Source organism: Monopterus albus, unplaced genomic scaffold (assembly GCF_001952655.1).
Source record: "Monopterus albus unplaced genomic scaffold, M_albus_1.0 scaffold110.1, whole genome shotgun sequence".
NCBI lineage: Eukaryota > Metazoa > Chordata > Actinopteri > Synbranchiformes > Synbranchidae > Monopterus > Monopterus albus.
The window spans coordinates 1,029,880-1,041,616 of NW_018127990.1; the positions used below are offsets into that span (position 1 = coordinate 1,029,880).

General features: G+C 40.0%; 2 protein-coding genes across 2 annotated transcripts in view; one reads left to right on the forward strand and one right to left on the reverse strand.

Annotated features, from left to right (window-relative positions):
• cunh6orf89 (chromosome unknown C6orf89 homolog) overlaps positions 1-2,290 on the reverse strand; it is a 5,800-nt gene extending 3,510 nt beyond the window's left edge. Inside the window, 2 exon segments of the mRNA XM_020611162.1 lie at positions 2-257; positions 2,108-2,290. Of these exon segments, the coding sequence (XP_020466818.1) occupies positions 2-179 (178 nt within the window). The 5' untranslated portion in view covers positions 180-257; positions 2,108-2,290.
• Positions 2,291-2,513: 223 nt separating this feature from the next.
• On the forward strand, positions 2,514-9,557 carry nfs1 (NFS1 cysteine desulfurase). The gene is made up of 13 exons (XM_020611218.1): positions 2,514-2,886; positions 3,438-3,514; positions 3,622-3,738; positions 4,154-4,237; positions 4,830-4,982; positions 5,121-5,214; positions 5,378-5,512; positions 5,685-5,842; positions 5,928-6,033; positions 6,221-6,302; positions 6,787-6,870; positions 7,513-7,602; positions 9,226-9,557. The coding sequence occupies exons 1-13, from the start codon at positions 2,781-2,783 to the stop codon at positions 9,287-9,289; spliced, it is 1,350 nt and encodes a 449-aa protein (XP_020466874.1). The 5' UTR covers positions 2,514-2,780; the 3' UTR covers positions 9,290-9,557.
• Positions 9,558-11,737: the final 2,180 nt, after the last annotated feature.

The following is an 11,737-nucleotide window of genomic DNA, read 5'->3' on the forward strand; positions in this document are numbered from 1 at the left end:
GCCCTCAGGATAGGGAACTGGGGAGGCTCTCTCCTTGGCTCATTGGTCTCCAGAACCTGCTTGATGAACCTCTCGATCTCTCGCTCCGACATGCCATAGCGGTAGCCCGACTGGCGGAGAATGTTGATGCTCTCTGACAGTTTGTCGTAGATACACGGCTCACTTATTGTTGTTCCCATGACTGCAGCAATGATGGTGGCTTCTCTGTCAAACACATCAATCTTCAGCTGCTGCAGGCTCCAGGAACATGTTGTCACCTGTGGCAAGCCATCCAAGACGTTAACAGATCAAGACATCTCTGGATCCCTCTTAGATATCAGCAGAGATCGGAGTCATTTCACAAGTTTTTTTTTTATTTATTAATTCCAAGCATATAATAAAACAGATAAGGGAAAAGAAATCATAATCAATATATACCTCAAAACAACCAGAGAAAACCCAAAAAAGAAAAGCGGAAAAAAAATGTCTCATGATGATAAATGATCATTACATGCTTGCAAATGAGTAGAAAGAAGTAATACTTATCTAGTTCTACCCCTGATAATCCAAACTATGATTAACCCAACTCAAGTGTTAAGCTAAACAGCTACACTGGTTAAATTCCCGCGGCCCCGAATCACTGCATCCTTCTAGCCAGAGTAATCAGACCCAGAAGTTGCTGTAGGTCTTCCCCAGAGGCCCATACAGTAGTATCATCAGCAAATAATACAAAGTTCAATAATTCAGAAACATGACATATATCATTTATATACAATATGAAAAGTTTAGGGCCCAAAACTGACCCCTGTGGGACCCCACATACTATATCCAAAAAATCAGATTGATGCCCACCCAGACTTACAAATTGCCGTCTATTGGACAAATAACTTTTTATCCATTTCAGCACCAAACCTCTAATACCATACCTTTCCAATTTATCAAGTAAAATTTCAAAATTAATAGTGTCAAAGGCCTTTTGAAAATCAATAAAAATCCCCAATGTGTGTTTCTTGTTGTCCCAGGCACTGGTACACCTTCTACAAATTCAGTAATTGCAAGCGCTGTTCTATTAGATCTAAAACCAAGTTAACAAAGTAGGTAAAATGTTTTTTTTTATAAAATACTCACAGCTTGACCTCCATAACGAAAACTCTTTATTTCTAATGGGACAGATCAGTGTAATTGTATCAGTTACACAACTTTATCCATGTGTTTATATGGGCCACATGTTTATGTTGTTGTTTTGTCATAATAAAATGATGGTATGTCAGGTTCACATAAACTGTGTGTGATACTGAAGGGTTTTCATGACAAGACCTCTGAAAAGGAAGATGTGTCTGAAGCAACTGCTGATTACTTGTGCCAAGTGGTCAATCCCGTGATTTAATAACAGAACTAGAGCAGGAGCATGACATTGTGTGTTCAGAGGCCATGAACAGTGGCTCACTAACGACCACAAGGCAGTGACTAATTAGTGATTACTGTGCAGAAGTGGACATGTTAATATGAGGAAGACACTGAACTGTCCCAGGTTCACCAGGGTGCATGAAACAACCTATTCATATCATTATTTTTTAAACGCTTCCTCAGTTTTACTTGTACTTCTGCACAGCACTGTATATAAATACGATATAAACAACAGTAGTGAAAAATGTTAAGTTTTCAAAAACGTTTTGAAATCTATAAATAAAAGGACAAGAAAACAATTTTTAAATGGATGCGGTGGTTGTTAATCCCACAGTATGTTTTTAAAAATTACCAGCATTATAATTTAAATTTTATTGCTCAGTCTGTTATTAAACTGTCTTCAAAGACAAACTATAAAAACTAATCATAGCAACAACATTGAAGAATCAGACTCTGTTAGCAGGCATCTCACTGGTGAAGCTAAAGTGGCTACAAACGCTTTAAAACGGTGAATGTAAAATGCAGGCAGCGTTTGCTCCTGTCAGTGGACAGTTTAACATTAAATAACAGTAATGGATATACAAGTATTCAAAACGCACAGAGCTACGGTGTTAAACGTACTCAAAACAGTGCAGTGTCAAGTTAGCTTATCTTTGCTAGCTTTAGTTAAAATCTTACGTCTACGTACGAAACAAACTCCAAAAATAGATGAAAACCTGACCTCAAAATGAGATCCGCCGCTACAGTGGAGAGTTCATTTCAAACGTTGCATTCTAAAATAAATGTAGTCTTTCAAGAGTACATTATTTTGCTAACTACTGAAAATGGCTATCAAAAACTGACACTTCTCCTTCTCCTGTAGCAATCTTCTTCTGTGGATTTATTGGTAGTTTGAAAACAAGGTTAAAGCTGCCACCTGCTGTTCTGGAGTGGTAAGCAGAAGATAGGCAGAAAAAACCTGAAAAGAAAACAAAACTAAATTCTCTCTATCAATAAACCTACTTCTTCTAAAGTGTCCATATATATATAATATATATAAAAATTATTGTTGTTTAATTACATTTTTAGTAACGAACAGAATTTTTGACGTAAATAATTAGTACTATTTAACACTTTATTTTGAAAGACGTCCTCGGAAGTGTTCGTTGTCATTCTATTAAATTGGACGCAGATCGATTCTGCCGTGACCTGGATGTATTGAAACTCGTGGGTTAACTGAGAGTAGGCTGCATTTCGTAGACGCAAATCAAACTTCATTCGGGCTTACAGCTTATTCATTTTCTTCTCCAACAACCTCCCGGTTATGCTGGTTTGAAGCGGGTCATATTGGTGTTTTGGTTGCGGGTAGAGTTTCGTCACTATCAGAAGTCAGCTGAAACCAGCCCGCCGCTAAGATGCTTTCACCGAGCAGGACCGTCTCCTCTCGCCTGCTCAGGTCGTGCTCGTGGCTCCCTCTCCGGCTAAGCTCCGAAGGGAAAGCCATCGGCTCTCTGCAGAAAGGTAACAGCATCCCGGAGCAAATGTATACTCCTCAGAGCAGTTAGCACGAAGCTAGTTTTTAAGTGACGCACTTTATTAGGGAGACAGGAAACTTCACAAAATTTATAAACTGAGTTAAGTATTTACGTCTAACAGCAGTGGTGGAAGAAGTACTGCGATCCTTAGGTAAAAGTAGCAATACCACAGTGTAAAAATACTCTGATATAAGTAAAAGTCCTGTATTCAAAATGTTACAAAAATATTAGCATACAAACATACATAAAGTACCAAAAGTAAAAAGTACTCATTATGCAGTGGCATATTTAACATTAATGAATATCATTATTGGATTATAATTACTGATGCATTATTATGTTCATCACATCTCTGTTGTAGGACTCATTGTTCTTATTGTCTGAGAAGATATTTATGACTCTGACTTGATGTTTAGGCTTGTTGTCAGGCTGCTGGATGGATTTGGGACCGATCAGAGGCCTCCATGATGGTGTGATGCATAAGAATCTACTGTAAATCATCGAAATAAAGCCGCCTGTTGTTGCTTTGTGTTGCAGATTTGATAAAGAAACATGAGCTGGCGAAAGATGAGCTCCGTCCCCTCTATATGGACTTCCAGGCTACCACGCCCATGGTAACTGTTACTAACCATGTTATCATGGTTACAGGCTGATTTCAGAGTCAGTGGCATAGTTATTCAAATGTATTCACCAGCACTTACAGTTCAGTGCATGTGTGCAGGACCCCCGGGTGCTGGATGCCATGTTGCCCTACCTGATGAATTACTACGGTAACCCTCACTCCAGGACACACGCCTATGGTTGGGAGAGCGAGACTGCCATGGAGAATGCCAGGAAGGTACAGAGACTCTCAGTCTCCACAGACAGACAGAGAGAAAGTGTAAAAAAAAGAGTAATCTAAAGGTGGGGACATAATTTGAGTGTGACAACTGATTGGACTGAGTTGGTCCCAGTCTGGGTCAGTCATTGTTAGCAATACAGGTGCACACTAGGATCTCACTGGACATCACAGCCAACACCACCAACAGGCTTGAAACTTCCACAGAGGGCTGGAAATAATGCTTTTCAGCCTAGTGTTAATATCCAAGTAGCTCTCATCTTACCATATACATGTATTCTTTTGAATTCAGAATAATTATTTCTATATTGTGAACCTTGTACAATATGCGGTGTACTCAGTCATCATTATCAAATCTGAATTTGAGAAATAGACATTGGCTGTGTCTTGTTCCCTTCTCTCTCTCTCTGAGCAGCAAGTGGCTGATCTGGTTGCAGCTGATCCCAGAGAGATCATCTTCACCAGCGGAGCCACCGAGTCCAACAACCTAGCCCTTAAGGTCACACTCTGCTCCTCCTCTTCATCACCTCCTCCTCCTCTTGTTTTGGTTCTCCCCAGTCAGAACACAACAGGAACAGAGAGAGTGTAGTGAGAACAGAACAAAATCACAGTAAAAACTAAATCAGAATCTAGTAAGAAAAGGATTCTCATTCAAGAACAGAAGAACCAGTAAGATGGAGTGAGAACCTAAAAAAATGAAAAATGCTTAATGTGCATTAATCTAAATGGCACAGGACATGGTGTCTCTCAGCTATACCCCCCTCCATGACCCTCTGCTGCCTACAGGCCTATTGTTATTCCAGCTTCCCTACCCTGTGTTGTAAAAGTACAGTCTATATATTCGCACCACCTGCCAGGCTGAAAACAAATTAGGTAGAGTAACTTTAGGAACAGATAACACAGTGACTCATAATGAGAACCTGTAAGATGTATTATGGAGAGAACACAATATTAATATTTGATAACATAAAAGGAAAAATATTGAGAACTCAGTAGCAGCAATCAAAAGCTAAAAATACAGTAAAAACAACACAGAGTTGTAGTCTAGTTTGTAATATGTCTGTAGTGACCCTGCCCTTCCTCTCCTGCAGGGTGTTGCCAGATTCTACAAGAGCAGGAAGCGTCATATAGTCACCACGCAGACGGAACATAAATGTGTTCTGGACTCGTGTCGAGTTCTGGAGGCCGAAGGCTTCAATGTCACATACCTGCCAGTCCAGAAGAATGGACTGCTGGACCTGGAGGTGCACACATTGTGATCCCACAAGAGACAATACAGTGTGGACACATACAGCACATATAGAGAACACTTGTATAAAATGCACAGGTCACTGTATGTATTAAAAGACTGCATCTCTGTGTGTGTGTGTGCGTGCGTGCAGCTGCTGGAGGCCTCCATTTGTCCTGACACCTCTCTGGTGTCGGTGATGACTGTCAACAATGAGATTGGAGTCAAGCAACCTATTGAGGAGATCGGTAACCATGGCAGTGCATATGATATTTACTCCTGTGTTAGGCAGAAATGTGATCTCTGAAAGACCCACTTTCACATTGTCTAATCCATGTTTCAGTGTTCAGATGAAACACTGATTTGATTCTGTTTTCTGATCACAGCTATTGATATTGTTCCAATCCACAGGTACAATTTGTCGTTCAAAAGGAGTCTTCTTCCACACTGATGCTGCTCAGGCTGTTGGAAAGATTCCCATCAACGTCTCCAACTGGAAGATCGACCTAATGTCCATCAGTGGTCACAAGCTCTATGGACCCAAAGGTTAGCATTAGCATTAATAGGTATACCCTTACCTGTTGGGTCAATAAGCAAAATGAAGCATTTTTCATTTTATTTTATATGCAGCTCATTTAGTACACAGTCCAGAGGGGGTTGACTTTTGTGGTCATACTGACATGCTTGTAAGTTAGAGTGCCGATATGTGTTTGTAAAGGTGTGGGAGCTCTGTACGTGCGTCGCAGGCCCCGGGTGCGTTTAGAGCAACTACAGAGTGGGGGTGGGCAGGAGAGGGGGCTGCGCTCTGGCACTGTCCCCACCCCATTGGTTGTTGGGCTGGGAGCCGCCTGCAGCGTTGCCCAGCAAGAGATGGAGGTAAAACAAATGCGCCCAAACACTCTGAAACTCACCAAATGCACCCAGGTATCCTGTGACTTAATGTCTGTGTCTGTGTGTGTAGTATGATCATTGCAGAGTGTCCATGCTGGCTAAGCGGCTTGTCCAGAAGATCATGTCTGAGGTTCCTGATGTAATCATGAACGGAGATCCAGAACAACGCTACCCTGGTACACACACTGACAGACACACACAGAAGTGAAACTCATGCATCAAAACACTCCACTGTCATGTGCTTCAGTATCAACCAGCATGACCTTGGAATCAGTCAAAGTCCTAATGTTAGTGGCTTCTTTTGGAATGCAGTTTTATATTGGTACAAAAAAATGCAGACGTCTGTGTGAATGTGTTTTTCAGGCTGTATCAACTTGTCTTTTGCGTATGTGGAAGGAGAGAGTCTACTGATGGCGCTGAAGGACGTCGCCCTGTCATCTGGCAGGTCAGACACACTGTCGATAAAATTATTAAAAACTGGAGTGAAGCTTTACTTAGAGCAGGTGCTCCTGATGAGTCCAGCTCTCAAAGTGAGTTTTCATATACAGTATGTCATTTTAACTGTACCCTGCAGCATTTTTGATCTGATCTGTTGATTTTTGCAAGTGGGTTCCAGTTCTATTCTTATAATGCACACAGGCGTTGTGATTCACTTCCTGGTGGTGGTTTCATGTTATTCCACTGATATAAAATATAGCAATTGATGAAAGAATAGTACAAATAAGCAAAAATGGATGTAAACAATACACAGTTTAAAAATCTGTTTAGCAGATTGTTTTATGTTATTTTAGACTTAGGATAAACACATTGTTTTGGTGAGAAATGCTAAATATAAATGTGATGTTTAAATCCACAATATATCTTTAATTTAAATGGGTGTAAAATTATTGATGGGGCCTTTTTAAAAATGAATTAATGCTTTTGTGTAGTGCATGCACATCAGCGTCTCTGGAGCCATCATACGTCCTCAGAGCAATTGGAACAGATGAAGACCTGGCTCACTCTTCCATCAGGTATGAACACTCACATCCTCCCTGTAGCCTAGGTAATACTCCTCATAATGATGATAATAGTTCGGAATAAAATCTTGAAGATAATCTCAGTACCTGCAGTCCACACGTTGAAGTGTCCTTGGGCAAGACACTGAGCCCCCATGTTGCCCCCGATGGTTAAAGCCATCGGCTGAGTTGGCACCTCAAATGGCTGCCTCGGTTCTGTACCGGAAACAAATTCCTTGTTTGTGTTTGTGTGTGTAACATACTTGGCCAAATAAAGATGATTATTATAACATTTCTTCTGGATGAGAAAATAATTATTATCCTGCTTCTTGTCATGATTCTAATAAAGTTTATTTGTTGTAAAAAAAAAAAAAAATACAGTTAAAACAAGAGCATGTATGTTACTGTTAATACATTTGTTCACAGTCCTAACTATAATCCTCATTCTGGTTTAGTGTGTACACTGAAGTCACTGAAAGTATTTTGATACAACATTGATTGTTCTGACATGTATACATGTCTTAGTGACAGAATGAACAACAGCAGAAACTCAGACAGGAAGATGTTTTTATTATAAACTCTGCCGCCTTCGTGTTCTCAGATTTGACTTCAGTTGAATCACATGTAGATTAATGTAAACCTGTGTTTGTGTGTCAGGTTTGGTATTGGCAGGTTCACCACAGAAGAAGAGGTGGACTACACAGCAGAGAAATGTATCCAGCAGGTCCGCAAACTCAGAGAGATGAGGTGAGTTCAGCTGGATTTTGCCTGTTAGGTTCATCAGAATAACATTGCACTCCCCGTGTTAGTAGCTGACAGGTTATGAAACACAAGCAGTCTGATGATGAGATGGGTTGGAAACAAATCTCCAGGTTAGACAAACCTATTTCTAAGAGAAAATGAAAGCAAATAGTAAAATTATTACTTTGTCTATTGTAAATATCCATCATAGTTGACAGACTGACTTCAACAACAACAGTTATTGTACTTACTGTAGTTGTGCATGAGATTTTCCTATGAACTTATGGATATTACTGGGCAGGCGGAGGAGGCCTACTGGAGGAAGGGGAGTCTCCACTCATTGAATAATATCATTACTTATGGAATTTACCAAAAGTAGACCTGCTGAATCGTAACAAATCAGAGCACTAGTTCAGTTTATTATTAATATTCTTCACCCACAGTAGTATTACTGGCTTTTTCCTCACACGAACAGTTAGAGCTACAAATCCACTGCACAAAATTTGTTTCTTCTCTACTGTTGCTCTTGCAAGCACAGAGGACAGAAAACGCACCTTTATTTACTTGCCCAGCTCTGTTTGTGTTAACTAGCCCAGCTTCAAGGTAAAAAAAAAAAAAAAAAGCCCAGTTAATTTCATCCAACAAGCTAAATACAAGGCTATGTTTATTTTAGATGCCAGTCCTTCACTGTTTTATACTGGCAAATGACCAACAACTGTGAAAAAATAACAAAAAACCATGACAAGATTGACAAAAAGATTTTCTACCTTAACATGTGTGCACCAGGTTTTTGTTTTGCTTCTATGTAGTTCAGCACGTGCAGACTGAAGCACAGTAGAACCAGCTATGCTTGGAAAAATAAACACCATCGGCTCGATTTCAACACAATCAATGTCAAATGTATTCTGCAAACTATACAACTTGCTCATTGCAAAGCCAAAAGAAGGTCAAAGGGCCGCTCCAGGGGGCAGACAGCAGTGTAGCAACACTAGACAGATGCATATCCCACTGTATGAGCTCCCCTTTTTTTAAGATAATTTCTGCCTCTGCCTTTTTTTTAAACTGTGAAAATTTGATTTATGATTGGAGAAAAGGGGACAGTAGATGTGATTTTGGTGGCTCCCTTACAGAGCCCCTTGGGGTTGTGGCTCCTCCATAAATCCCATTATTACCAACATTTCAGATACACTCTCACTTTAAGTCTGATTTCCAAATAAAGTGCTTTGTTTCCAGTCTTTCCAATCATCTGACTGCTTATGTTTCTTGACTTGACTTTTAGTGGCGATGCTAGAAAGGATGGACAAAACTGTGAAGACTCAAGCTGTAATAAATTGGAATAAAATTAACTCACTTACTTTATACAGTTGAAGTCAGAAGTTTACATATACCTTAGCCCCATACATTTTAACTCAGTTTTGACCTACTTGACAAAATGAGAGTTTGTTCACATGACATCTGTGGAGTGGTTACATAAAAAAAAAAATCAGTTTTAATGACTTCAACTGAAGTGTATGTAAACTTCTGACTTCAGCTGTACATAGAAACATGTCTCTCTGTCTGCCAAGGTAAAGTTTAAATGTGTCAACAGTGTTACAGCTAATACCCAGTTTCTCCCTATCTGGTTGTCAGTCCTCTGTGGGAGATGGTTCAGGAAGGCATCGATCTGAAGAGCATCAAGTGGACGCAGCACTAGATTCCTCCCACTCTCTACTTTTCCATTTCTAGCCGATGACGACTACAATGATGATGGTTCCCAGGGAATTCTGATCAGTTTTTTTAAAATTTTTTTTTATTCCTGCCATGGATGTATTATTAGAGCTGGATACGATGCTGCCACTCAGCTTTTAGCCAGTTCTTCCCCACAGCTGCTTGTGGTAATGTGGTGAAAAATCTCCTTGCAGTCCAAAACCCACTTTCTCCCTTGACCACAATAATAAAAGAAATGTCTGTACAGCTGTTGACACGAGGCCTTAAACTGCAAACCAAGTCAATTATACTCTTTGTATCATGAATTTTTAATCCATGAAGGTTTTATATTTGTAAAACTCTCCCATAGCCTAGAAAACTGAATTTTATTTTTGTCATCCCAGTGTTAAAGTCTGTGGTATGAATGGGAGTGCGCAAGTGGGGTCAGCAGAGGAAACACTAATGCACATGTGCAGTGGGCTGCACAGAAGCAAACCTGGAAGCTAGAAAACTCTTTTGGCTCATGCTCCAGGTGAGCAATTTTCATTGAAGTAGCTGTGCCATCTTTGAGTCTGAGATCCAGCTCCTATATTACACATGTGGTTCTTGTACACAAACACGCACAAACTTCCTGTCAGACTTTAAGTCTGTTTGTAGCTACAGCTTGGTGGCTGTCGACGCAGGCAAGCATCAAAATGTGAAGCCATGAAGATGAACGATGACCCCAGTGACAAAGAACAAAATAGGGACTGAAGGCAGCGCTGCTTCAGCAAGGCTGAGGATGGTAACTGCAGGGAGCAGACCTAAACTTGGTCATCTAAAGAACTGATGATTCTTTGAGTCAGAACTTTTCCCTTGATGGTAACTGCTTCCTGCTATGTTCACATGTGATGGATATGCTGTCCTTTATACCCCTTAATTTAGTAGGGTATTTTTTCTCTTCTCCCATTAGTGTTCAATATTTAGTAAACAGCAGCATTGTGTCAGTCTCTCTGCAGCAGTTCCCAGTAAACACCTTTAGCGGCAGCACTTTGATTATTCTATTAATTTAACCCTGAATATCAACCCTAAAGGACCCTAATTAGGGTCCACTCGGGCTTAACGGAAAATACAGGAATGCTACACGAGTTGTGATAGCCGACCCCCAACAATGTATACATCAAAATGTTCAGCGAAACCTCGGCTACAACATCCTGGGTACAACCATTTTTCAACACGATAAACACTGCAAAAGTAATAAAGCAACATCTCGGGTCCACTAGGGGGCGCTCTGCCAGGCATACGATTCATATTTTGTCATATTTTACCGACTATAATCCATCAAAACACCGCTAGCCACGGCTCAAAACAAAGCCCACACTTCACAGATTCCATAAATGCATCGGTAAAAACACGCCGTCGATTTAAACAGCTATAGTCCAGTCTCACATACTTAGTGTCACACTTCTGTAACAAACACATCTGAGGTTGTTGATGGAAATCTCAAGCTGATATTTAGAATCTCAACACCAGAAACTGAAAATGTCAGTTGATAAATCTGCCTGCTGTCACAGTCTGATAGGATTTTGATCATAGTCTTGTGTTGCTGGATGTAGTCAACTGTGACTATTATATTTATCAAACTGCAGCATCTACTGTTTTCTGCTGTTGAAGTCATACATACATATGTATATATATATATATATATATTCCAATAAAGTGCTGCTCCATGGTCATGCAATAAATTTTTTTTATTGTTTATTTTATAGGGATGCATAAAACATTGATATGATAAAAATACTGTAAACACTAATTATTATACAGGTGCTGGTCATATAATTAGAATATCATCAAAAAGTTGATTTATTTCACTAATTCCATTCAAAAAGTGAAACTTGTATATTATATTCATTCATTACACACAGACTGATATATTTCAAATGTTTATTTCTTTTAATTGTGATTATAACTGACAACTAATGAAAACCCCAAATTCGGTATCTCAGAACATTAGAATATTGTGAAAAGGTTCAATACTGAAGACATTGGTGCCACACTCTAATCAGCTGTTTGACTCAAAACACCTGCAAATGCCTTTAAATGGTTTCTCAGTCTAGTTCTGTAGGCTACACAATCATGGGGAAGACTGCTGACCTGACAGTTGTCCAAAAGACGACCACTGACACCTTGCACAAGGAGGGCAAGACACAAAAGGTCATTGCAGAAGAGGCTGGCTGTTCACAGAGCTCTGTGTCCAAGCACATTAATAGAGAGGCGAAGGGAAGGAAAAGATGTGGTAGAAAAAAGTGTACAAGCAAAAGGGATAACCGCACCCTGGAGAGGATTGTGAAACAAAACCGATTCAAAAATGTGGGGGAGATTCACAAAGAGTGGACTGCAGCTGGAGTCAGTGCTTCCAGAACCACTACGCACAGACGTATGAAAGACATGGGTTTCAGCTGTCGCATTCCTTGTG

Coding starts and splice junctions, on each gene's coding strand:
- nfs1 (XM_020611218.1), top strand. CDS start 2,781: ATGCTTTCACCGAGCAGGACCGTCTCCTCTCGCCTGCTCAGGTCGTGC. Junction 2,887..3,437: donor CATCGGCTCTCTGCAGAAAG/GTAACAGCATCC, acceptor TTTGTGTTGCAG/ATTTGATAAAGAAACATGAG. Junction 3,515..3,621: donor TCCAGGCTACCACGCCCATG/GTAACTGTTACT, acceptor GCATGTGTGCAG/GACCCCCGGGTGCTGGATGC.